We start from the raw sequence: 24,332 nt of genomic DNA, 5'->3' as shown, positions 1-24,332 counted from the left end.
AAGGCTCTGAGTCCGGACTATGTCTGGCAAGGTCCGGTCAGCTCCGTGCAGTAGAAATGGAATATGAGCTGCATCTGGAATTTTATTGAAGATTTTTAGTTGATTTTTTTTTTTTTTTTTTTTTTTTTTTTAGAGAGGAGGAGGAGAGAAACATTGGTGTGAGAGCTAAACATTAATTGGCTGCCTCCTGCAAGCCCCCTACTGGGGATCAAGCCCACCACCTGGGGTTGCACCCCGACTGGGAATCCAACCAGCACCCTTTAGGTGCCCAGGACAATGCCCACCCAACTGCGCTACACCGGCCAGGGCTGCCCCTGGGATGTGACATTGTCCAGCAGTCATGAGAGGAAGTGAAAGGAGAAATGTGACATTCATGTTCATGTTTTTTATTGAATCCAAACTGGCACAGATATCACCATTTCCACCTCCAATCCCTGGGACACGTCATTGCGATCGCTCACCTTGTTTCCGTGCTGTGCCTCTGTAGTCCAGTGTGTGCCTGACAGGACCACTGGGGAGTCAGTCTCCATGGGAAATACGGGGTCTGTATTTGGAATCCATAAAGCCGATGGGTGGGGGCCATGAGAGGGTGAGAAGGGGCTGGGTCCTGGGGGTATCCCGACGAAAGGCGCCGGATGGGCTGGGCGTGGCGGGTGGTGGTGGTGGGCGTGGGGAGAGAGAGAGAGAGAGAGAGAGAGAGAGAGGGGGGAAGTCAAGGATGAGGCCTCGGCACAAGCAGATGTGAGGACGGAGCTCACTGGGGTGGAGACGACGTGGGAGAAGCCGTTTTGGGGAGAAGACGGGAGGTTGAGGTCGGACCTGCCAGGCATGAGGGGTGTCACGTTCCATATAATGTGGGTAGTTCACGCCCCAGAGATCATGGGAGGTCAGAGGCCTGGGCACAGACAGTTTCTGCCTGGCTCCCGATGACTCCCCTCCCTCCCTGTCCAGAGTCCGTGGCATAGCTGGCCGCGTTTAAAAGGAAAAATCTGCAGAAAGCCGGTTTGGCTCAGTGGTAGGGCGTCGGCCTGCGGACTGAAAGGTCCCAGGTTCGATTCCGGTCAGGGGCATGTACATTGGTTGCGGGCACATCCCCGGTGAGGGGGCCAATGTTTCTCTCTCATCGACGTTTCTAGCTCTCTATCTCTCTCCCTTCCTCTCTTTGAAAAGGAAAAATCCTACCAAGTTCTCCGTGTTCCCAGCACCACAGGTGCTCCCTCTCCGAAGGTCACTGGCAGTCGCCAGGGTCCTTCTGGGTCCGTTCACATGTCAAGGTCCCCCCTCCCTGCTCAGAGCAGTGTAGGGACTAGAAACAGTTACCCAGGGTCAGAAGCTCCCCCAGCAAGGCTGGCACCAGCTCGGCGGGGGTGCGGGGGAGGGCTGAGCGGGGGTGATGGTGCCTGCCTCGCAGGACTTTGTGAAGGGAGGGCCATGTTAACCTCAGCACAGACACTGCTCCCCTCCCCCTCACTTCGCGGCGAAGGCAGGGAATGCCCGAGGAGCCGGTGCTGAGGCGGCGTCTGAGCTGCACGGGGCGAGGGTGCTGTGAGCAGCTTCAGGAGGAGGGGAAGCAGGAGGGCTCCCCACTTCCCACGAGACCTGGGAAGCTAACTATGCATTTGATCGGGGGCCGCCGTTGGGGTGACCTTGATTCCAGGGAGACGCTTAGCAATGTCTGCAGACGGTTCTGGTGCCACAGCTCGGGGAAGGGTCTTTCCAGGCGTCGTGGGTAGGAGCTGGGCAGGGGTCGGCCCAGCCTCCGGGAGGAAGGCTCTGAGGACCAGGCCTGGGCCGCCCCGCTGACCGGACTGAGGGACCACACCCAGGTCCCCTGCGGTGAGGCGGGGGCTTGGGAAGGTCATTACCAGGCGGCGGGTGAGGGTGGTTTCCGGGGGGCTGCTGAGCGCTCTGCGACCCACAGGACAGTCCCCACAGCACGGACTTACCGGCCTGGTGTCGTTAGCACCGAACTCGGGGAGCCCTGCTTTCGATGACTCATCCTCCCTGGCTCACTGAGGACAGACAAGCACACCGCGAGCCGGTTATCGGCTTCAGGGGGCGCTCTAATCCCTCCCTCCCCCCCTTCGCCCAGAGGCTGCCCGGCGTGCATCCCGGGCTCTGGGCCGCGAGTCAGGAGACCCAAGTTCAAGTCCAGACTGGGGCGTGCCCCCTGGTTTCCAGTCCCCTCGCCTTTCCTCCCAGCGCTGCCACCGGCACCTGCGAATGGGACCGTGGGGGCTCCCCAGGGGCGGGCTGGGGTGCAGCCTGGGCGGGAGGAGCAAGGTGGAGAGGAGGCGGCCCAGGGTGCTCGTTCTGCAGGGCCCTGCGAGGTGCCTGTGGGCGAGGGAGGCCCCCGTGAGGCCACGGGCCCGCTCCCAGGCCCTCCGTTTCTTCTGGTTTTGAGTTCCCTGGGTCCTGGGAAGCTAACGTCTCCGGTTGGGAAGATGGAATTTGCCGGAAAACGAGGGCTGTTATTTCTGTGCCGTGCGAGGGGGAGGCAGCTGGGTGAGGGGCAGCCTGGCCCCGCTGGGATCCTTTCAGGGTGAGCGGGCCAGGAGTCCCTGTGACCACCGCAGGGAGTCGATTGTTGTTCTCAGCTCGAGACTAGCCAGCAGGGCAGGGTCTGCACCCACATGCTGAAGGGCCCAGGACAGTCTACAGGCAAACCTTCCCCACACCGTTCTGTGCCAGGCGCCGGCCTCGGAGAGGATGGGGGGGCACAGATGGACAGTGCACGGCAGCGGGGGCGGCCGGGTGACTGACGAGGGGCGGCGTCCCGCGAAGGGCACTCTGTGACCTTCCCGTCCGGAGCCTCCGGAGAGAGAGGAGCGGGGCGGAGCGGGGCCTCGGGGAAGTGGGGTTTCGTGAGGCAAAAGGGAAGGGCTCCAAGCCGGAGGGACAGTCTGGGCAGAGGCCCAGCGGGAGGGAGCGTGCCAGGTGTCCCTGGGAAGGGACAGAGGTTTCCTGGAAGTGCCGGGAAGAAAAATGCATCTGACAGCGCGCTGCTCGCCGGCTCCGCACCCCGGCCAAGGGGGTGTGTGTCTGGGTCTGAGCAGCCTGCGGGGCGGCCAGGCCGCTGCAGAGGAGGGTTCTCCGGGCAGGGAGGCTGGTGGGAGGCTCCTGCAGAGGCTCTGGAGAAGCAGGCTGGAGGCAACGGGGAGGGAAGCAGGGGTGCGGGGGTGCGGGGGTGGAGGGCCCACCGGGGCCCCCGGAAGCAGGTGCTGAGCTGGGTTTCACACCTCTCTGCCCCCGATAGCTAGGTTGTGTGTGAAGGTCACCGCCAGTGCTGCGGCCCCATCCCATTCCTGATCAGCTGGAAAGAAAGCCCCAGATGCCGAAACCGGTTTGGCTCAGTGGATAGAGCGTCGGCCTGTGGATTCAAGGGTCCCAGGTTCGATTCCTGTCAAGGGCATGTGCCTTGGTTGTGGGCACATCCCCAGTGGAGGGTGTGCAGGAGGCAGCTGATCAATGTTTCTCTCTCATCGATGTTTCTAACTTTCTATTCCTCTCCCTTCCTCTCTGTAAAAAATCAATAAAAAATATATTGAAAGAAAGAAAGAAAGAAAGCAAGCCCCAAAGCAGCCCTCGCTGGGAGGATGGGGGGCCGTGAGTACTCTGTAGCCTTCCAGGCCCCGAGAGTGGGTGGCACGGCGCCTGCAGCAGCTGCCCTGGCTGAGGGCTTCCCTGCTGGAACCCCCAGGGCCTGGCGCTGGCCCCCGGCCAGGCCTGCGGGAGAGAGAACACACCCCCTCCCCCGTCTCCAAAGACCAGGAGGGAGGGCAGCAGTGGGGTGGAGCCGGGCTGCTCAGGCTGGCAGCACAGCTCTGCTGTGGCCGGCACCTGCCTGGTCCGGGACCCATTGTCTGCGGGTATGAGCCGGGGCAGTGATCCTGAGCTCGCCGGGTGGTTATGAGAGGGGATTAAGTGAGAACACCATGTCATGTTCTTCGTTCCACAGACGGCCACTGTCTTCTCTCATCAATCCTTAAAATCGATGTTCAGAGAGGGAGGAGGGGGAGAGAGAAGCGTGGAGAGGTTGCTGCCTGCACGCACCCCCATGGGGGACCAGCCCCGCAACCTAGGAACGTGCCTGTCTGAGAACCCACCTTCCAGCCGACTGAGCCCCCGGCCAGGGCTGGCTCCTACTTTTTTCTTTTTTTTTCTTTTCTTTCAATATATTTTATTGATTTTTTACAGAGAAGAAGGGAGAGGGATAGAGAGCTAGAAACATTGATGAGAGAGAAACATCAATCACCTGCTTCCTGCACACCCCCTACTAGGGATGTGCCTGCAACCAAGGTACATGCCCTTGCCTGGAATCGAACCCAGGACCCTTGAGTCTGCAGGCCGACGCTCTATCCACTGAGCCAAACCGGCTATGGCTGGCCCCTATGTTGAATGGACAAGACATGGGGGCAGACTGGCCTTGTGGGGCGGGTGTGGCCTTGAAAGGAGTGGAGACGGGGAAACGGTTGAGGAGTGAGCTCGTCCTAGCTCTGAGGGGTTCGGGGAGTCCCAGGAGGCTCTCCGAGGCCCCGGGTGAAGTTGGGGTCCTCTGTTCGTGTGGAGCCCACGAGCAATCCAAACTCACTAACTGGGAGTGAGCTTCTCAGAACACAGCTCACCGCGGGCAGCGCCAGGGCGGTGTGCAGGCCTTGGTCCCCGTGGCCGGCCCAGCCCTGGTCCTCACACCTGCAGGGCCTCCCTCCTGGAGCCTGGCCCATCTCTGCCCGGGGCTCTGGCCGGGACTTGGCCCAGCGCAGGCGCAGAGGGACCCTGTCCCACTGGCTCTGCCCCTTCCCCACCTGATGTGTGGGTGACGGGTCTGGATGGGTAAATGGCGGCGAGTAGGTTAGGAGGGCCAAGGGGCAGTGAGGGCAGAAGCACTCTCCAGGGCAGCCCCACGGCCTGCGTGTACCCAGCCGACTTGGCCTGGGGAAGGCGGCCTCGGTGGCGGCCCTGAGTGCGGAGAGCAGAGGCTTTGGGACGAAGGCAGCGGGGGCTCTTCGGGATCGGCTCCCAGAAGCAGGCGTGTCTGGTTCTATGTGGAGCCCATTTGGGGCCAAGGAGTGGGCTGACATGTGGCCCTCGGGGCTCCTGGCTGAGCAGCCCGGCCACACTTAGCCCACAAGCACTTCCCAGAAGCTCCTGGCCGGGCACAGGGTGGCTGGGTGGCGAGGAGGTGGCAGGACATAGCACAGGAGCAGCAGACCGCTGTTATCTGAGTGTCCATTCTGAACAGTGGGTGGGAGCTGCTGGAAGGGCTGCATGCAGAAGGGTTCTGAGTGCACTCGGAGCTTGGAGGGAGGAGTTCTGTGATCGACTTGTGATGTCTGTCCTGGGCACGGGAGGTGGAGGAGTGGCGGGTATTGGCCATCCTAGGGGCAGTGGAAAGATTAAGGGGAGCCCACGTTTGACCTCAGGCGAGGAGTTTTTACCCTCTGGGACCCGGCTTCCCGCTCTCTAAAACGGGGGTAAAACTGTCGCCTCCCCACCTGATAGGCAAAGTGTCTGATTAGAAGTTCCCCTCCCTCCCCCTCTTTTTAAAAATTGATTTCAGAGAGGAAGGGAGAGGAAGAGAGAGAGAGAGAAACATCAATGATAAGAGAGAATCCTTGAGTGGCTGCCTCCTGCATGCCCCCTACTAGGGATTGAGCCCACAACCCCGGGCATGTGCCTTTGATTGGAATCCAGCCCTGGACCCTTCAGTCTACAGGTTGTGGCTCTGTCCACTGAGCCACACCAGCTAGGGCCCCTTTGTTTCTTTAATGACCCTCTCCTCAACTTGAGATTTAGACATTTGTGTGTGTGTGTGTGTGTGTGTTTGTTTAATGAGAAAAGAACAGAAAATTTCTCCCGTTGACTCCCAGTCTCCGTGAAAGATAGCAAAATTGCTTTGTGGAGTCCAGAAGCCTGCCAAGAGCACATACTAATCACGCATGAATTATGCAAATGTGTGTAGTCCCTTCATTTGCATAATGCAGGGCTGGGGGAGGGCTGGGGGGAGGGAAGGTGAGGCGATGAGGATGCCTGCCCAGATCTGTGTATGGGAACACCCATCCCCTTCTCCATCCCCACCCTCTCCTGGTCCCTAGGGAGGGGATCACCCTCAGCCTTCCTCTGCCGGCCCTGCGTCACCCAGGCGCCCTGTGCTTGCCTCTCGCGTGGAACTGGCTTCATTAACTCTCCCAGCCGCCCCTCGGGTGCAGGCAGCTCTTCTGAGGAGTCTCCGGGGTCATTATTTCTCCATGTCCGTCTCTCCGCGATGGGGACTTTGTTAAGTGCGCCTGGAGTTGCTGGCTAATGGCATGAGGGTGGAGAGGGTGGCGGGAGGGGAGGACCCTCAAGGGGCCTGGGTGTCTCTCTGGGCGGTGCTCATGGTGCTTTGAAGGGTGTTAGCCTCTGGCTGGGAAGCGGGCTCCACCTCTGTCTTCCCCTCCTCGCCTTCCTGGGCCCTTGCTAATCTTAGGACTGAGTGTGAGGAGGGCCCTGGAGGCCTGACCCTGTGGGTGCTGCCTGGCCTGGGCAGGTTGGCTCAGGTGGGTTGGTCTGGGGGTGGGGGAGGCCCCTGGCTGCTCCAGGAGGCTCCGGGTGGGGCAGCTTCCGTTCTGGGGAAGGGGACGTCCTGGCGGATGCAGGGACCGGCCCAGGTGGTGGAGGGTGCACAGGGAACTTCAGCGTCTGGGGAAGCGGAGCAGACTGTCCAGGCTGCACACAGGCTGGGGTTCAGCTCAGTGCCCGTGGGAAGCACTGAACTCTGTGGGCCACAGCTCGCGAGGTGCTGGGACCCTGGACATGCAAAGCCTCAGAGGCCTCCTCTCCTGAGGTCCCGCCTTAACGCCAGGCCCTGTGCTGAGCCCCTGTTTTCACCCGGCACCTCGGTGCTGACTACGGCTTATGCAGTCACGGTTTCTCTCTCTTATAGATGAACACGTTGGGAGTGGGTCACATGGCCAGTAAGTGGCAAAACAGGGCATTAGCCAGGTCTCCTGGCTCCAAAGCCCATTTTCCCATGATGCTTCACTGCCTCTGTTGACGCCAGCCCCTTCCCTTCCCTTGAGGGCCTTAGGGCAGCAGAGGGGGAAGCAGATGGAGGAGGGCCGGGGGAGGTGGAGCTGACAGGCTTTAGCTCCAGGCCTGCGCAGGGGGTCTTGGCCAGGACGGGCAGGCAGGGCAGTGGTGGGTGCTGCCCCTGGGGCACCTCTGCTTGGCCAATAGGTTCAGCAGGTGCATTGGCCTCCTGGCCGGGCCCGGCCACCCCGAGAGCGGGCCTCTGTGGTGCCTGAGCGGTGTGGGAACTCTGAGGCCTGGGGTAAGCCGTCCGCTGTTCCCACACTCGCATCCTTCCAGACTCAAGGATGGGGTCACCCCCAGAGCAGCCTGGGCATTCTTTGCTTGGAAGGGGAGGGACCCGAGGTTCAGAGAGGGAAAGTGACTTGCCCCAGTCATTGCCAGTGAGAAGCAGATCATCCCCCTAGCTCCGCCCTCCTCCCCCCCACCGCTCAGCACCCAGGGTGCGCGCTCACCCACCCACTCAGGGACACGCTTGCTGTGTTTCCTCCACACCTGGCCGGCCTCTCAGGATCCTCTTGGGCCAGAGCTTCTCCCCGGGGAGAATGGAAGTGGAACCGTCAGACGAGGAAGGAGCAGACCCTCCAGGCGGCTCAGCCCGCCCCCCCAGCCCTGCCCATATGCAGGAGCCCCAGGTGCTCTGCCTGGAGCGCGGGGGTGGAGGTGGGGAGCCGTGCAGGGTGGGGCTGCCTTCCTGCAGGAAGCTGGGGGCGAGGGGGCTGCCTGGTGGGGCCTCAGAGGTGGGAACGGGAATGCTGACTCCATGGCTCCTGAGCTGTGTGACTGTGGGCAAGTGACTCGACCTCTCTGAGCGCCGCTTTCCTCGTGGGTAAAACCGGGCGATTAGAACACCTCCCTCAGGGGTGCCAGGCTTTGCTGCCCTTTGGAAACACCCGGGATCTTTAAAAAATGCTGGTTTGGCTTCCGATCAGAGGCGTTAGTCTCGCCAGGCGCAGGAGCACCGGAGAGCCTGCTTCGCAGCGTGCCGTCCGTTCGGTTCATTTAAACTCAAACTCATAAAATTCTCAAAAAACCCCACCGCCCCCGGTGACGCTAATGAGCAGCGGCGTTGGGAGCCACGGTGGCAGGGTTGACGGGGGAGGGGAGGGTTGGGGATGATGCAGACTCCTGGGGGGTCGCAGCCAGCAGAGGTGATCATGCTGTCTGCTCCCCTGCCTCTCGCTCCGTGCATCGTGGGGCCCGGAGGGAGGGGGAGCACCTGCGTGCCTGCTCCCTGGCAGGTGTGCTGGGTGCCGACCCCGAAGTGGTCGCCGGTGTCCAATCTTTTTACCAGAAGAGCCCCTTCCACCCCCAGCCCTGGGGTGTGCCCAGGGAGCAGGCTTGGGATCAGAGGGGGTTTCTGGGAGGGGGACCCCATGGTCAGCCCCCACGAGGCTCCTCAGCTTTGGGGTTGGGAGGGCCGGTGTCTACCACGGCCGCAGGGAGGCAGAGGCCCCAGATGCTGGCACCCTCAGCCTGGGTGTGGTGGCCAGGTTTTGGGGGGCTCAGCGGAGGGTGCTGGTGGGGACAGAGGGAAGGAGGGGTTTCTTCCCTGGCTCCGGTCGAGGCGGAGGCGGAGGCTGTGGGGGAGACACGGTTCCCAGGGGCCCGCGCTGGCCTGGCAGGAAGCTGTGCATCACGGGCTGACAGGGCGGAAATGGTTCTGCCACGTGCGGAGACGAGCATCCTGCAGGCTCGCAGGAGCCCCGCGGCCCCGGGAGGGTGCTCCCCTCGGGCGTGGCTCCTGGTCCCTTTCCTGGAAGGACCTCGGCTGAGGTTGGCGAAGGAGGAGGGTCCTGTGGGATGTCACCTGGCTCCCGGCTGGGGCCCAGCCCGTGGCGGCCTCACACGCCACTGTCTCCTCCCTCCGCGAGCCACCTCTCTGAGAACGCCCTTGGTTTCTATTTCTCTTGCCACCCAAAAACACACAATGAATCTTTTAATAGCGCGGATCTCAAACCCATCGGTTGCCAAATCCTATCCAAAGTGCACTCAGAATAGACGCCCTTCATAAAAGCTATTCCCTCTAAGCCGCCATAAATCTGTGAAATTTGTACATTTCTTTCAGAGCATCTCAACAAATTTTGCAATATGGAAATCGCCACCCGGTGACCTTTCGGGAAATACTAGATAAATTGCAAGAGACACATGGGCAAACCAGAGCGGGAAGTATAATTCCCAGCCCCTTCCCGGCCCGGTTCTCCGGCCGGGGCTCTGAAATCCCTCCAGCCTGGGACCCCCCTTCACCCCGAAGGTCCCCCCGGGCCCTGCTCCTCGGGGTCTGGTCGTGCCCGCAGAGCCGCGCCCAGCTCAGAGGCAGCTCTGGTATGTGGCTCCCGGCACCTTGTCCCGTCTGTGTTTGTCTCTGCACTTCATCGCTCAGAACACTCCCCCGGGTGCTCTGGGGGTGGCTGGGGGCTGCTTCGGAAAGGCGCAATGCTCTGCTGGCCAGATCTACCTTGGGCATGTGGTGGACAGTCCAGGGTCCGAGCCTGGGGACCCTCCCTGGGGAGCAGTCTCATGGTCGGGCTGGCCCTGGGTCACCCCTCTGGCCTCCGCCAGGCCAGGTCCCTGCTGTAGTCTTGCTGCCGGAGGCACCTGTACCCTCCCTACTGGCTGGTGGTGCTCAGTGGTTATCCCAGGGTGAAGCAGCCTGTTCAGACCTTGTGTGGGGAGAACAGCGTGCAGAAGGCAGTGGTCTGTAGCATCCCATGGCTTCGTCCCCAGCGGGTCTGTTTGATGGAGACTGGCTGCTTCCCTTCAGGGAGCAGTGAGGGGGGGGGGGCACGACCATGCCCTGCTCGGTGGAGCTGCTCATTGCACTTGACCAGACGCCGTGGCCACCGGTGGCCACAGCTCATTCATGGATACGTGACCTCGGTTCCCGGCCTGGCCGCCCCGCCGTCCCCATGGGGAGACCTGCGTCTGGGCCAGCTGGAGGCGTTGCTCAGGGCCCCTGGGCCTCGGCTGCTGTTCTAGGAGAGACACCCCGTCACGTGACTCTTGGTGGTGTTTGTGACCACCCTCCCATCTTCAGGGAAACAGTTCATTCCCCCCGGCCCAACCCCCATCTACCTGGTCCAGGTGAAAAGGGGCAGCTAATGTGGAGCAGACTGCCTGGCAGGCAGGGGCATCTGTGTGGAGAGAGGTCAGTGCCTTTGGGTTAGGCCCGTGGTCGGCAAACTGCGGCTCGAGAGCCGCATGCGGCTCTTTGGCCCCTTGAGTGTGGCTCTTCCACAAAGGACCACGGCCTGGGCGAGTCTATGTTGAAGAGGTGGCGTTAGAAGAAGTTCAAGTTTAAAACACTTGGCTCTCAGAAGAAATTCCACTCGTTGTCCTGTTAATGTTTGGCTCTGTGGACTAAGGGCTTGCCGACCTCTGGCTCAGGCGGTGGTTCTCCTTAGCTCGGCTGGGTTTTCAGCTCAGTGTGTCGTCAGCTGCCATGGTTGCCCGGGACGCCCAGGGGCCACTGTGCAGGAGGCCTCGGCGATGCTGGGGGTGGCAGCAGGCCTGCTCTGCTACCTGTTTGGCACTGGTTCTTGGTCCTAGAGCTGCTGCAGCTGAGGGGTCCCCCGGAGGAGTGGCCTGGGGCTTCTGTTTCCTAGGAGAACAGCTGTTCTATCGAAATGTACCAGGAGGTCACGGTTCGATTCCCAGTCAGGGCACATGCCCAGGTTGCAGGCTCAGTCCCCAGTGGGGGCAGTGCAGGAGGCAGCTGATCCATGATTCTCGCTCCTCCTTGATGTCTCTATCCCTCTCTCCCTCCTCTTCTCCCTCTCCGAAGCCAATAAAAATAAAAACAAACAAATAGCTCTAACTTGAGCTGTTGGGTGGATGAGCTCCTGCCCTGAGCTGGGGACGGCTCCAGTCCTCGGAGGAAGGAGAGGTTCCCGGCTCCCCTGGGCTGTGGGTCACCGGCTTCTGCACTGGGGGAGGCACCTTTGGGCCCCAGGACTCCCCCGAGGCTCTGCATGCAGGGAGCCCGCCTGGGCCTGGGGCCTGAGGCCTAGGCCTTCTTCCAGGTGCAGGGACGAGCTTGCTTGTATGTGGGCAGAAGACATAGCTTTTGACGGCACCTCAGAGCTAAAGGTGGGCAGGTTGGCAGCGGAGTGGTGCCAGAGAGCTCGGGGAGGGGAGAGAGACACAGGAGAGCCAGGTTTGTCCTATTAATAGCCCGTGTTTGGGCTCCACCACTTCTGTCAACATCGTCCATCACATCCAAACAATCGAACAGCCTGTGCCAAATGTCTAGGACTTAACAACTCGGGCTGTGCCGAGTTTCTGAAAAAACAAAACAAAACAAAAAAACCAAACCAAACAAAACAAAACAAAACACACACACACACACACACACACACACACACACACACAGACACAGACAAAGAAAACACGGCATTCCCACTTCTCACGCGGCTCTGAAATGCCGGTTGTTCCATGCCAGCTGGTTATTTTTCCAGACCATTTCCCTTTATTTATGTGGAAGCTTTTATACTTCTAAGCAAAAGGAATATAGAGAATCTGGAGCAGGTAACTATTATTTCTGATTCGCCCTTGAGCAAGGAGCCGAATCAGAAATGTTTGTTCGCCCAGGCCGGACTGAGTGTTTGCAAAGGGGGTGGGAAGCCGTCAGGCAGGGTCCCGCCCCTCCCTGGGCCCGTCCAGCGCGGGAACGGGCAGAATGGGGACGAGGGAACAGCCCCGGCCCCGCCCTCCGACGTGCAGGGCGGCCTTTGCCCTTGCCCGCACTGCCCGTGGCCTCGGGCAGGACAGAGCCCGCTCTGGCCCTCGGCGTCCTCGCCCAGGAACGGGGGCGTCGGACCAGACAGCCTGGGAGGCCCCTCCGCGGAGCCCGGGTGTTGGTGGGGCACTCGCGGCCTCGCGTTCACCGGCGGGCATGTGGGTGCCGGAGCCGGAGGAGGGGTGCTGTCCATGGGACGCGCTCCCGGAAGCCGGGAACGTGGCAGGGGAAACACAGACAGGGCTGTGCTGCACCCGGGAGGCTCCCCGGCAGCCTTTCGAGGCGTCTGTGGGGCCGCCAGGCGACTGTTTTCCTCACCATCTGGGATTTCTGTGCAACTTAAAGTTCGCACTTGCCCCAAACACTGCCAGGCAGGCTCGGCGGATGGTTTTGCCCTGCGTGTGGGGATGGAGATGGGTGTGCCCGCAGGCAGCAGGCGGGCAGTGGAAAGAGAGGGCCCCCCTGGAATTCTCTGAGGAGGTTGGGAGGGACAGGAGAGGGTGGGGTGCTGCTTCAGCCTCAGCAGCAGCCCGCGGTGCAGGCAGAGGCAGGGGCTGCGGGGAGAGAGAGGGAGGACCGACTGGAGGAGGTGATGAGGCTGAGACGGAGGGTGGGGTGGTCTGTAGGCCTCACCTGTGTCTTTAAAACCAACACATCCTGGGTGCGGGATGTAGAGGTAGATAAGTGAAACGGAAGGATCCCGCCCTCAGGGGTCCCTGTCGGTGGGTGAGTGTCAGCGGACATCGGCGGGAAACCGGGGCTTAGATGGTGACCGTGCTGTGGCCACCCCAGCGGGGAGAGCGGCTGACCCGGGGACACCAGGCGCGGTCTGTTTGGGGCCGGGGCCCGGTTTCCCTGTGGCTATCCAGTGATCGCATCGGCACTCCTACTTCAAGTTACCCCATCCGAAGGGGCATTTACCCAGGCTGCTGCCATTGGGTGACCACAGCTCCTGCAGAGACGCTGGGAGGCTGGCGTGTGTGTGTGTGTGTGTGTGTGTGTGTGTGTGTGATGGGGCAGGACAGGGAGAGAGGAGTCCAGGCCTGGGCTGGTTCAGTGTGTGTGTGTGTGTGTGTGTGTGTGTGTGTGTGTGTGTGTGAAGGGGCAGGACGGGGAGAGAGGAGCCCAGGCCCGGGCTGGCTCAGTGTGTGTGTGTGTGTGTGTGTGTGAAGGGGCAGGATGGGGAGAGAGGAGTCCAGGCCTGGGCTGGCTCAGTGTGTGTGTGTGTGTGTGTGTGTGTGTGTGTGTGTGAAGGGGCAGGACGGGGAGAGAGGAGTCCAGGCCCGGGCTGGTTCAGTGTGTGTGTGTGTGTGTGTGTGTGTGTGTGTGTGTGATGGGGCAGGATGGGGAGAGAGGAGTCCAGGCCTGGGCTGGTTCAGTGTGTGTGTGTGTGTGTGTGTGTGTGTGTGTGTGTGTGTGATGGGGCAGGACGGGGAGAGAGGAGTCCAGGCCAGGCCGGTTCCGTTCTAGCCAGAGGCCCAGGGCCCACGCACGCTCTCTGCAGCGCGAAAACGCTTTCTGTGGCTTTATTGGTTTGGGGTCAGGCGGGTTTTCATAAGAGAAAATGAAATGACTTCCACGTAAGCCGTCCGAAAGCACAAGTGTTTGTTTCAGACACTCTAGACTGTGTACGAGGACGGAGGCTTCTGCATGCTGAGGGAATGCGGGCCGTGGTCTCGGCGAGGAGGCAGTGGGTTCCTGTAAGCCTTAAAGTGTAAGGGGAGCCCTCGTGGTGGTGGCGGATGGAGCAGCCTCCTGGCAGGGCTCTGCCGCGCCAGCGTGGGTGGCGCTGAGCTCGGGTGAGGTGGTTCCGGTCACTCAGGACCCTTCGCTGCCGGGATGGAGGCTGGGGCTGGATGAGGGACCTTCGGTGTGCGCCTCTCTGGAGATGCAGGGGCGGGGCGGGACCTTCAGAATGAGATGTGCAGTGACAGCCGTTCATTCATCAAAGCCGGAGAAGGCTGCAGAGCGATGTGATTGCAAACCGGCCACGATTAGATAGCTTAAAAAAAAATAATGCTAATTTTATTTTAATCTTTTTAATATGTCTTTTTTTAAAAAATATATCTTATTGATTTTTTACAGAGAGGAAGGGAGAGGGATAGAGAGCTAGAAACGTCGATGAGAGAGAAACATTGACCAGCTGCCTCCTGCATACCCCCTACCGGGGATGTGCCCACAACCAAGGTACATGCCCTTGACCGGAATCGAACCCGGGACCCTTCAGTCCGCAGACCGATGCTCTATCCACTGAGCCAAACCGGATTTGGCTAGATAGCTCTTAAGCTGCCTTTTTGATCCAAGATTTCGGGGCTCCGCAGCTTATGCCTGACTGCCTGCTCACCCGCGTCTCACAAGGCTGCGGTGGTGGGAGGCGGCCCGACCTTCTGGGCTCCCTCCTCCCGCCCCCAGGGCAGCGGTGCTCACCCCTGGCCTGCGCGTGGGAATCCCCGAAGCGTTCTGAAAGGTCAGTGCCCAGGCCTCACCTGCAGAGGTGCTGACGCCATTGCTCTGGGAGGAGGCCACGCCCCCCGTTCTAGCGCAGCCTGGGCTGTGGGTGCCTGGCCAGCTCCCATCCCACCCTCAGCCTCCCGGGTGAGTGGGAGGAGAGACAGCCCCTCTGGTTTCGTTCTGTCCTGGAATAGAGCTGGGAAGTCTGAGGCTATCTCCGTCCTCCCACATCCTTCACCCCGTAAACCTCGGCCACGTGCTGACTCTGTGCCCGGAAGTGTCTCAGGAGGGTCACTCTCACTCCTGAGGAGCTGCCAGCACCCAGCCGCCTTCAGAAGGACCTCGTCGTGACTGCTTCTCTCTCCCACACGCAGCACAGTGCCCGGCACATGGCAAGCACGTGGCAACACCGGGGACGGAACCCCACGGGGTCTTTGCCAATGCCGTCAGCGGGGGCAGGAAAACAGGTGACCAGCCAGCAGGCAGCAGAGCACCACGGGAGGCCAGCTCCTCTCCGCTCAGACCTTGTGGAGGAAGCCATGCGTGCGGCCAGGCCAGGGGGCCCGTCTGGCTTGATATTTTGGTAGCCTGGTCTCCCGATGACCTTTTCTCCTTCCCCGAGGCATCACGCCACGGGAGAGAGAGCCGGAGCCCACGGAGGAGCCTGTGCTCTAGATTGGCGTCCTGGTCTCTGTGCTGGCGCCCCTCCACGCCAGCAGGCCCGAATGCCCTGGTCATGAGCTGTGCGATGGCCCTCACCCATCAGATTCCGTCTCCTCTGGGGGTGACAGAGCCGAGGGCCGCCGAGCGGGGCCCCAAGGCCAGCCTGGCCGTGAGTTCTGTTTTGAGACCATCGGCTTCCTTCACTCCCCGGCATTTCCGGCCTGTCCCCACCCCAGGCCCTGTCCCGCCAGGCCACACTTACAATTATGATGCAGAACCCAGCCCTGCCCTCGGGGCTCACGGAGACACCGCTGGGGCCCGGTCAGGGAGCAGGCGCGATGGGCACGCGTTGAGCCCGGGAGGCGGGGCTGACATCGTGGGCCGTGAGGCTTGCCGGTCGGGCGGTGAGAGCACGACCTGGGGTCTGAGCTGCCGGGGTTCGAATCTGGCCTCCTTGCTCGGGACAGTGGGCGAGATTACAGCTCCGTGGGCCTCTGACGGGGCTAATCTGAGGAGGAGACAATGGCGGAGGCGCCTGGGCCGCGGTCAACACACATTTCAGCTGGCGTTTCCATCAGGGCCCTGTGGTGCTCGCACATTTGGGGTTTCAGGATGGCAGTGCCAGCTGCCTGGCACATCTCCAAATTTCACTCCCCTCCCTCACACATTCGGTCTTCAACGAACAGTCCTTGACCTGCTCTGCACCGGCTGTCCTGGGTGCGGGGTGCAGAGGTGGACAAGTGAAACGGAAGGATCCCGCCCTCAGGGCTCCCTCTCAGTGGGTGAGTGACAGCGGACATCGGCGGGAAACCGGGGCTTAGATGGTGACAGTGCTGTGGCCACCCCAGCGGGGAGAGTGGCTGACCCGGTGACACCAGGTGCGGCCTGTTGGGGGGTAGGGAATAGGGGGGGTGCAGGCCAGAAGAGTGGGGTTCTTGGTGCTGAGGTCACCCTGTGTAGCATCTCGGCAGGGAGCGGAGCTCCCAGCTTGGAGGAGGGGACGGAGGACGGGGCTCCGAGAAGCAGTCGGCTCCCAAGGGCAGAGGTAGCCCCCCGGTGGTTGTGGTTGTCGGCGGCTCCGAATGTCCCCGAGGCGTCTGGGACCCGGCAGAGCGCGTGGGCGGCCGCTCGGAGGCCTCCCGCACCGGGAACAGGCCTCCTGCCTCCCCGGCCGTGGGCGGGGCGGAGCCGCGCAGAAGCTCCCTGCGAGGTGACTCAGATGCAGGGAAGGCAGCAGGGACGCTCAGCCCCGCTCCGGCCCCTGGGGCCCGGTAAGGCCTGCCCTCACTCGCAGGGCGGGGAGTAGCCAGGTGTGGCGCTCTCTCTGGTGGGCCCTGAGCAGGAGGAGGCCTCAGACCCCTCCTCTGAGCAGCTCACGCGAGAGCCTGTGGCCTCCGTGAGTAGCATCTTGGGTTAGTGCCTGACCCAAGAGGTAGGGTCAGTCCTGGCTGGCATGGCTCAGTGGTCGAGCGTCAACCTATGCACCTGGAGGTCACAGTTCGATTCCAGATCAGGGCACATGCCCGGGTTATGGGCTCGATCCCCAGTATGGGGCATATAGGAGGCAGCTGATCAATGATTCTCTCTCATCATTGATGTTTCTCCTTCTCTCTCTCTCTCTCTCTCTCTCTCTCTCTCTCTCTCTCTCTCTCTCTCTCTCTCTCTCCCCTCCCCCCCGCACCCTTCTCACTCTCTCTTCCTTCATCTCTAAAAAAAAAAAGGTGTAGAGTCAAGTTCAGCTTCAGCTACTTCTCTAGGGTCACCTCTTCTGGTCGCATGCTGGTCATTCAGGGCCACTTACAGGTCTCCTCTCTCAGCCAGGGCTTCCCGCCCATTTCTTTTTCTTTAAATATATTTTATTGATTTTTCACAGAGAGGAAGAGAGAGGGATAGAGAGCTAGAAACATCAATGAGAGAGAATCATCGATCAGCTGCCTCTTGCACACCCCCTACTGGGGATGTGCCCGCAACCACGGTACATGCCCTTGCCCGGAATCGAACCCGGGACCCTTCAGTCCGCAGGCTGACGCTCTATCCACTGAGCCAAACCGGTCCCGGCTTCCCGCCCATTTCTGACCGTCCCAGCCCAGTCCTCCTCCAGAGGACAGGAAAGAGCAGGACCGGGGAGGATGGCATGCGTGTCCCTGTGACCCGTGTGCATGGCTTGGCACGTGTGTGCCCACGCCGTCAGCATAGCTGAGCTTCAGGGACTATTTTCCTGGGGGACCCAGGCCTAGAAGCGGGAAGCGGCTTATCCAAAGCCAGGCATGTTCCATGCAGGGCCAGGGCCGCGCTCCAGAGCCCGCTTGGGTACGAAGCATCCTGGGTTCCTGGGACTCGTCCCTTCTCAGGCCTCTCGGAGGTCCTTCTGAGGCCCCGGGCCCGGTCTCCCCTCGCATGGTGACAGCTCCCCCTGTGTCCCCTGCTCTCGGGTTGCACAGTCCACGGATGCAGAGGGTCTGAGTGATTCCGCTCCGGGCCAGGTGACCAAGCTAGCGTTCTGGTGACTGACTTCCGGGAAGAGCCAGGCTGGGCAGTCACTCTGAGGATGCCAGGAGGTGCCATGGCTGTCCTGACCCCAGGCCGCTGATGCTGAGAGGCTGAGGCTGAGGCGGAGGGGAGCAGGAGAGCGGGCGGTGCGGGGAGTGGCTGAGGAGGAGCGATCGGGAGAGAGGGCAGCGGAGAGCGGGGAAGCCGGCAGGGGCCTGGCGCTGCCGGAAGCCCCGGTCCGGGGAGGAGCCCCCTCTCCTCAGGGAACGGCAGCCGGGATGGCGGTCTGCGCTGCCAGGGGCCGCGGGGCCGGTTTTAATTGGCATGACATTAATTAGCAAGAGTGTCTAATTAGGACAAGCATTACCCAGTCACAGTATTCAGTGGGTGCTGAGTGTCCATTTTGGAGCCTCTCCATGAAATTGGAGGAAAAGCTGACCTCACTAAACAGAAGAGATTTCTGCATCAATCATTTGCCAACCGAATGCGCAAGACGTAGCTCTTAATTCAGTAAATACTGACTTTAACGGTAGCACCCTTTTCCCTCTCTGGGTTCCAGCCAGGGACAGAAACCGTGCGTGGGCCACACACGTGCTCACACACACACACGTATTGGGGGCCTCAGTGTGGCTGGGGAAGGCCCCTGCACATGCTCCCCTCGGCTCAGATGCTATTTCGCTTCTGTTCCGTGCCTCTCGGGACGCTGCCTGCAAGCGTAGTTTTCTGTTCTTTCCAAACGTTCCAAGCAATAAAACACATTTAAGACCTCGGTGTCTCTGGGAAGATCTACCGTAATCATTACTGCGCTGGCCAGTCTTTGGAAGCCACGGGCAGGCAGGAGAGCAATTTATACGCTGGCTCCGGAGCCGGGCACACGCTCCATCATTCTGCACCGCCTCGGGGGAGGGAGGCCCGGGGCCTTCTGAGGGCCTCACCGCAGACGGGGGGGTCAGGGGGCCCGGTGGGGTGTTGGTGGGCGCAGCCTGGAACTGGGAGGCAGGCAGATCTGGAGTCATCCCAGCTCCATCAGTCCTGCCTTTGCCATTTGCTGGCACATCCGGGGACAAGCTAATGTCTCGGAGCCTCGGGGTCCTCCTTTGTAAAAGCTGGCGATGCCGTCTTGCATGGAAAGCCCGACAGTAGTTAGTTCTTTATCACAGATGTCGTCATCGACGGGAAATCACAGCTCTGTGAAGGGCTGGCTGATGGCCTGGGGCAGGACAGGCACCACAGCAAGGGGGGTGTCTTAGGGTTCACCCTCCCACTCTGGGGCACCCCTGATGGCTTACCACCAGCTTCCGCTGGAATGATGGGAATTCACTATGCCACATGGTGGCCTCGTTCGTTTGAAGGAAGGGGAGAAACATGGTATAGAGAAGAAAATCTGGCATACAGCGAACATCCGGGCTAGTTGGGTGACCTTGGAAAAGTCGTTTTAGTTATTTCTCTGTTAGTGAAGTGGAGATTGTGGCCTCGTCTGTAGGGTGTGGACGGAAGTTAAGTTGGGTAGTAGGCATCGTCTGGGGCTTGGTACGCAGTCAGGACTCAATAAATGTTAGGTAAAAATAAAAGGACTATTACTAAGTAATTTCAGAAAGTACTTCTTTATTAAAATTTTTATTTTATTTTATTGATTTCAGACAGGAAGGGAGAGGGAGAGATAGAACCTCAATAATGGGAGGGAATTATTGACTGAGTGCCTCCTGCACACCCCATACTGGGTTTGACCCTTGACTGGGATCGAACCCGGGACCCTTCAGTCCACAGGCTGATGCTCTATCCATTAAGCCAAACCAGCTAGGACGCAGGAAGCACTTATTAAACACCTTCTGTATTCAAGCATCAGCGGTGATATGGTATCAGTGTGTCTCCTAGACTCTCCATCTCTCCCTGGTAGAAGTGTACAGATGTGTGCTGTGAGTCGAGCACCCTGCCTACCACTTTAGAACATGATACCATATTTTCACCATTTTTTTTTACATGAAAAGTAAAAAATTGAAAACTAATTGGAAATATACCATATATTCAGTTTTGAGGCCTGGGATTTTCACTTGATATTAGATCCTGAACCTTTCCTCACGTCTTCAAATTTTCTCTCTCGAAGTGCTTTTAGGGGGCTGCATAGTGTTCTGTCACTGGCTAGTATAGACTTTACCTACCCACCCTACTATTTTTGGGCATGGAGGAATAAATGGCTTAACAATGACTCTTATCTGTAGAGACAGAACTCCTAAGCACTCATGTGCATTAAGGGCTATTATTCTGTTGTTGAAATGTCCTGAGCTGCAGGGGGCAGGGGTTGACCAGTTGGCCGTAGGACTCCCTTCCAGCCCTGTCCGTCTCTTTTGCCCTTGGACGGGAGTGGGGGGGGGGGCCGAGCAGGTGCACCAGGTGCCCCCAGGGCCTAGTGTATGGCCACTAATTAGCCAGCCCCGAGCCGCTATCATCACCCCAGAACCACATCCATTTCAAGCTTCTTTGGTGCTCAGGCAGCAAAGAAGAGATGGTAATGAAATATTTACCCAAAAAGAAAATCTGTCTAGTCTGGCCAGAAGTATTTTTTTAAAATATATTTTATTGACTTTTTACAGAGAGGAAGGGAGAGGGAGAGAGAGTTAGAAACATCGATGAGATAGAATCATCAACCAGCTGCCTCCTGCACACCCCCCACCGGGGATGTGCCCGCAACCAAGGTACATGCCCTTGACCAGAATCGAACTTGGGACCCTTCAGTTCGCAGACCGATGCTCTAGCCACTGAGCCAAACTAGTTTTGACCAGCCAGAAGTATTTGATGTGTTCCCCAGCTATTAAGAATGGTGGACGGTGTATTTTTATTGACCTGTGATAGAGAAGGCAAGGAAATCTGTAAAGAAGCGAGTGTTACGGCTGACCCTCTGCACGGCCCATGTCCCTCCGGGGCTGGAGCTGGCCAAGGAGGCTGCACCACTCGAAGCCAAGGAGCAGGCGGGAGTTGCCTCTTACGTAAAGGCTTCAAGTTGTAGGACAAAGGAAGAGGCCGAGAGGAGAGGAGACACCATCTGGTCCCCTTCACCCCTTCCTCTAAAGACGATAGAAATAGACTTGGATGACGGGTTCAGTTAATTTCTGCCAGGAGACATAAATTAGAGGTTGAAATGTGCGGCTGGTCCCACACCCCCTCCCCGGGAGGCTTGATGCTCCCCAGACGCCTCAGGCTCCTTTGAGAAGAAAGTTATGGTCGCTCCTGGCGCAGGAACGTGGTGAGCTAGTCCCAGCTGCTTCCTGTGTAGGGAGTTCTGTCTCACCCTGCAACAGCCCGCGTGTCCCTGACCTCGCTGCCTGACCTTTCCGCCTGTGGCTTGGGTCATGTTTTGGGCACCGAGGGGTGCTTTTGAAGACCAGAACCCTCTCCAGGCCTGGAACTGAGGTCTGTTTTGCTTCGTGCTCGTAACAGGAGCAGCACACCGCCAGCCCCGTGCACGTGTGCGGAGTGATGCCTGCAGGCGGCTCTTCATGAACGTGTGGGCCACGGCAGCAGCTTCTGTTTAGATTACTGTCCGGGCAGCGCACAATGGAGACCCTTGCCCAGAGCTGGACAGCCCCACATGGTGCAGGAAGTTCGCGTTCGTGTAAAAGTCACATGGGTAGGGTCTCTGTAAATATCTTAGAGCCGTGGTCAGCAAACTACGGCTTGTGAGCCACATGCGGCTCTTGGCCCCTTGAGTGTGGCTCTTCCACGAAATACCACGGCCTGGGTGAGTCTATGTTGAAGAAGTGGCGTTAAAGAAGTTTAAGTTTAGAGGGAGGGAGGGAGGGAAAAAAAAAAAAAGTTTAAGTTTAAAAAATCTGTCTCTCCAAAGAAATTCCAATCGTTGTACTGTTGATATTTGGCTCTGTTGACTAATGAGTTTGCTGACTGCTGTCTTAGAGCATCTAATTCACTGTTGGACGTGTAGTAGTTGCTCAAGAAATGAGAAGTGGTTGAAATGGTCGTGAAGGAAAGAAACCATGAATGAATGAGTGGCCTCCTGAGTTCTCCCTTGGGATTCCCAAGTGCTAGTTCCTGCCTGGTATAACGTGGGCCCCGGGAACTGTACCAGATCAGTGACTAGCAGATGGACAGACACAAGGGAGGGTTGTTGTCATTCCGTCTTGGCCTGCAGAGGGCGGTGGGAGCGTGGGTTTGGGTGGGACACAGTGGTTGGGACAACGCTACCCACCCCTGCAGGCCCCAGCCCCCTGTCACTCTGTCTCTGAAAGCTTTCTTAAAAAAAAAAAAAAAAAAAAAAAAAAAAAAATATATATATATATATATATATATATATATATATATATATTTTTTTTTTTTTTTTTTTTTTTTTCAATTATTGATTTTGGAGCAGAAGGGAAAGATAGAGAGAAAGAGAAATAAGAACATCAATGATGAGAGGGAATCACTGATTGGCTTCCTCCTGCATGCCCCACACTGGACATGTGCCCTGACCAGGAATTGAACCTTGATCTCCTGGTTCCCAGGTCGACGCTCAGCCCCTGAGCCACACCAGCCAGGCTCTCTGGAAGCTTTCTGAACAGGGATGTCTCCCTTTCTTGATTCCCTCCACCCACCCCGGGTTTACTGTGGGTTTCACCAGGCAGTTAATCATATCCCACCTTTGAAATCCCTTCCGTTGTTGTCGCAAGAGGTCATGGGGGACACTTCTCAGAGGGCGTTCCTGCTGTTCCCATTGGAGAGAGGGCCCGAGGGCTTGTGGGAGTGCTCCCCTGGGAGTCGGAGGCCTCGGCTGGGAGCTCGGCACAGGCCTCTCTGAGCATTAGCCGGGGTGTCTGTCGAGTGGGATAGAGGCCGGGCCGTGGTGAGGATGGATGGGACGGGTGTGTGAAAGCACCTTGTCCACTGTAAGGTGCTTCGTGGAATCGGGCGCTGCCCTGACCCCAGCCTGGGGAGCACAGGGGCTGTTTCTTGTTCGGTGTCTGGCCTCTCACCCCCTGCCTTCGCTAGGGCTGTGCTCCTGTCTTCCTTTGGTCTTGGAAGCCATCTCTACTCCCAGGCTTTCCCACGCCCAGGAAGGCACGGGGTCTCCCTGCATTTGCAGGGGAAGCAAAGTCAATGGCAGTGGTTGTTGGCCTTGACACAGCCAGGCACCGGTCCAGCCCTTTGCATACGCACACGGCCGCTCTTTTCCACGAGGTAGGCTCTCCCCACGAGGCTCACGAGGCAGCCGGGCTGCCTGAGGTCGCTTAGCTGGTGGCTGTGTCAGGGTTCAGACCAACGAGCTCTCCCCAGAGCTTGTGCTCCCAACCACGGGGGGCCTCTAAGCTCCCCTGGGGCTGGAAGGCTGCGGGGATGGCCACGTAGCCAACCTGCCTCCCCCATCCTCCGCTGGGAGCCCCCCAGGGCCCTTCTCCTGCCCAGGACTCCTAGGTGCTCATGTGCTCAGCCCCCGTCTCTCTCCAGTCGCTCTTCTGCCACCCCTCTCTCCCTCCCTGTCCTTGACCTAAAACACGAGACGAGAGCAGCAGCCACGACTTTCTAATTCATTCCTGCAAAAATTCTGCTCGGTCAGAGAGACAGGGAGCGCTGGAATCCTCTGGCTCAGGTTTGTGAAGAGAAAGAGAGGCCTCAGCTGGCACAGGATTGATGCCCAAACCATATCCTAGCAGCACCAAAAAAATAAAAATAAAAATTACGTTCACATGACTTATGAGCTTGGAGGCAAGAATTCTAAACAACACATCAAACCGACTCCAGTCACACATAACGAAGGTGATCCATCACACCCAGGCAGCCTTCATCCCAGGGAGGCCCCGGTGATGGAACCCCGAGGACAGAGGCCGGGCGGGGAGCAGCCGCTGAGGTGGCGCGGCCCAGGGCCCCGCCGAAGGCCCTTCCTGGTGCCCGTCCCTCCTCTGCCCCCAGGCTCCCCCTTCCCGTGGCCTCCGAGTAAAACACGCCGCCCCATTTCCGGCTGTCATGGGTAACCCTCTCTCCGTTTCTCCCGCAGGATTCCATGTTTTCGTTGGCCCTGAAATGCCTTATCAGTCTGTCCACCATCATCCTCTTGGGTTTGATCATCGCCTATCACACCCGTGAAGTCCAGGTAGGTGCCCCGGGCCCTCACCCGCCAGGCGGTGGCCATTTCCGGCAGCAGGCTGAGCCTGGCCTCACCCCCGCGTCACCCCCTAAGCAGCTCCTGGGGGGGTTTCCTAAGACAGCGTCCGAGATCCTGGCTTTTCCGTTGGTTTGGACACTCATGGCGGGGGAACGGGGAGGCTGCCCTGTGGCTGTAGAACAACGGCGACGTCATCTTCACTGGGGGATCCCAGGGGCACGCGTGGCTCTGTGATTTAGGGGGGCGTCTGCTCGGAGTACCAATACCACAGCAATGTTGGAACACGTGAGCCTCATTTCCTCTGAGAACCCTGTGCATCGCTTTGACTTCTCACTCACTGGATCCTTTCTGAACTTGAGTCACAGAATCCACCCAGTGAGACAGACCTGTCTCGTGTCCTTCTCTTACACACACACACACACACACACACACGCACGCACGCACACACGCACACTGCACTGAATACCTCCAGGAACCTGCATTTCCATGTGCGGTAGACTTTACCCTGTCCGGGGGAGGGGGAGCGGCTGTCCAGGAGTGACTTGGCACCCAGAGAAATATCGGCCGGGCCTCTGGGGTGCATTTCCAGTTGGGAACATTGCTCTCCCTGGGCTGGAGAGGGCAGGCAGGAGAGGGCAGATCTGTGGCATCTTCTGTGGCAATGGCCCTTCAGGATGGCCTGCTCTGGGGGACCGGGGCATCCAGGTGCTCTTTGTCTCACATGTGAATCCGGGCATAACCCCGGTCCTTTGGCTGGAGGAGCTCAGATAGACCCACCTCTGGGCAGCAGCAAGAGATGGACAAAGATCAGAACTCGGGGTCAGAACA

At 59.3% G+C, this 24,332-nt stretch overlaps 1 protein-coding gene across 6 annotated transcripts in view; it reads left to right on the top strand.

Annotated features, from left to right (window-relative positions):
* KCNN3 (potassium calcium-activated channel subfamily N member 3) overlaps positions 1-24,332 on the top strand; it is a 112,573-nt gene that overhangs the window by 11,543 nt on the left and 76,698 nt on the right. For 4 of the 6 annotated variants that reach the window (XM_084866765.1, XM_084866768.1, XM_084866769.1 and 1 more), the window contains exon 2: positions 23,397-23,492. The exons of 1 other annotated variant lie outside the window; for it this stretch is intronic. In XM_084866765.1, the coding sequence (XP_084722891.1) occupies positions 23,397-23,492 (96 nt within the window). Of the gene's footprint in view, positions 1-23,006; positions 23,159-23,396; positions 23,493-24,332 lie in introns of those variants that run through there. One more of the 6 variants, XM_084866767.1, reaches the window with a different exon arrangement.

Source organism: Pipistrellus hanaki (assembly GCF_964339955.1).
Source record: "Pipistrellus hanaki genome assembly, chromosome: 18".
Classification (NCBI taxonomy): domain Eukaryota; kingdom Metazoa; phylum Chordata; class Mammalia; order Chiroptera; family Vespertilionidae; genus Pipistrellus; species Pipistrellus hanaki.
The sequence above is the reverse complement of the archived record's forward strand: the minus strand, read 5'-3'. Positions and strand labels throughout refer to the sequence as shown.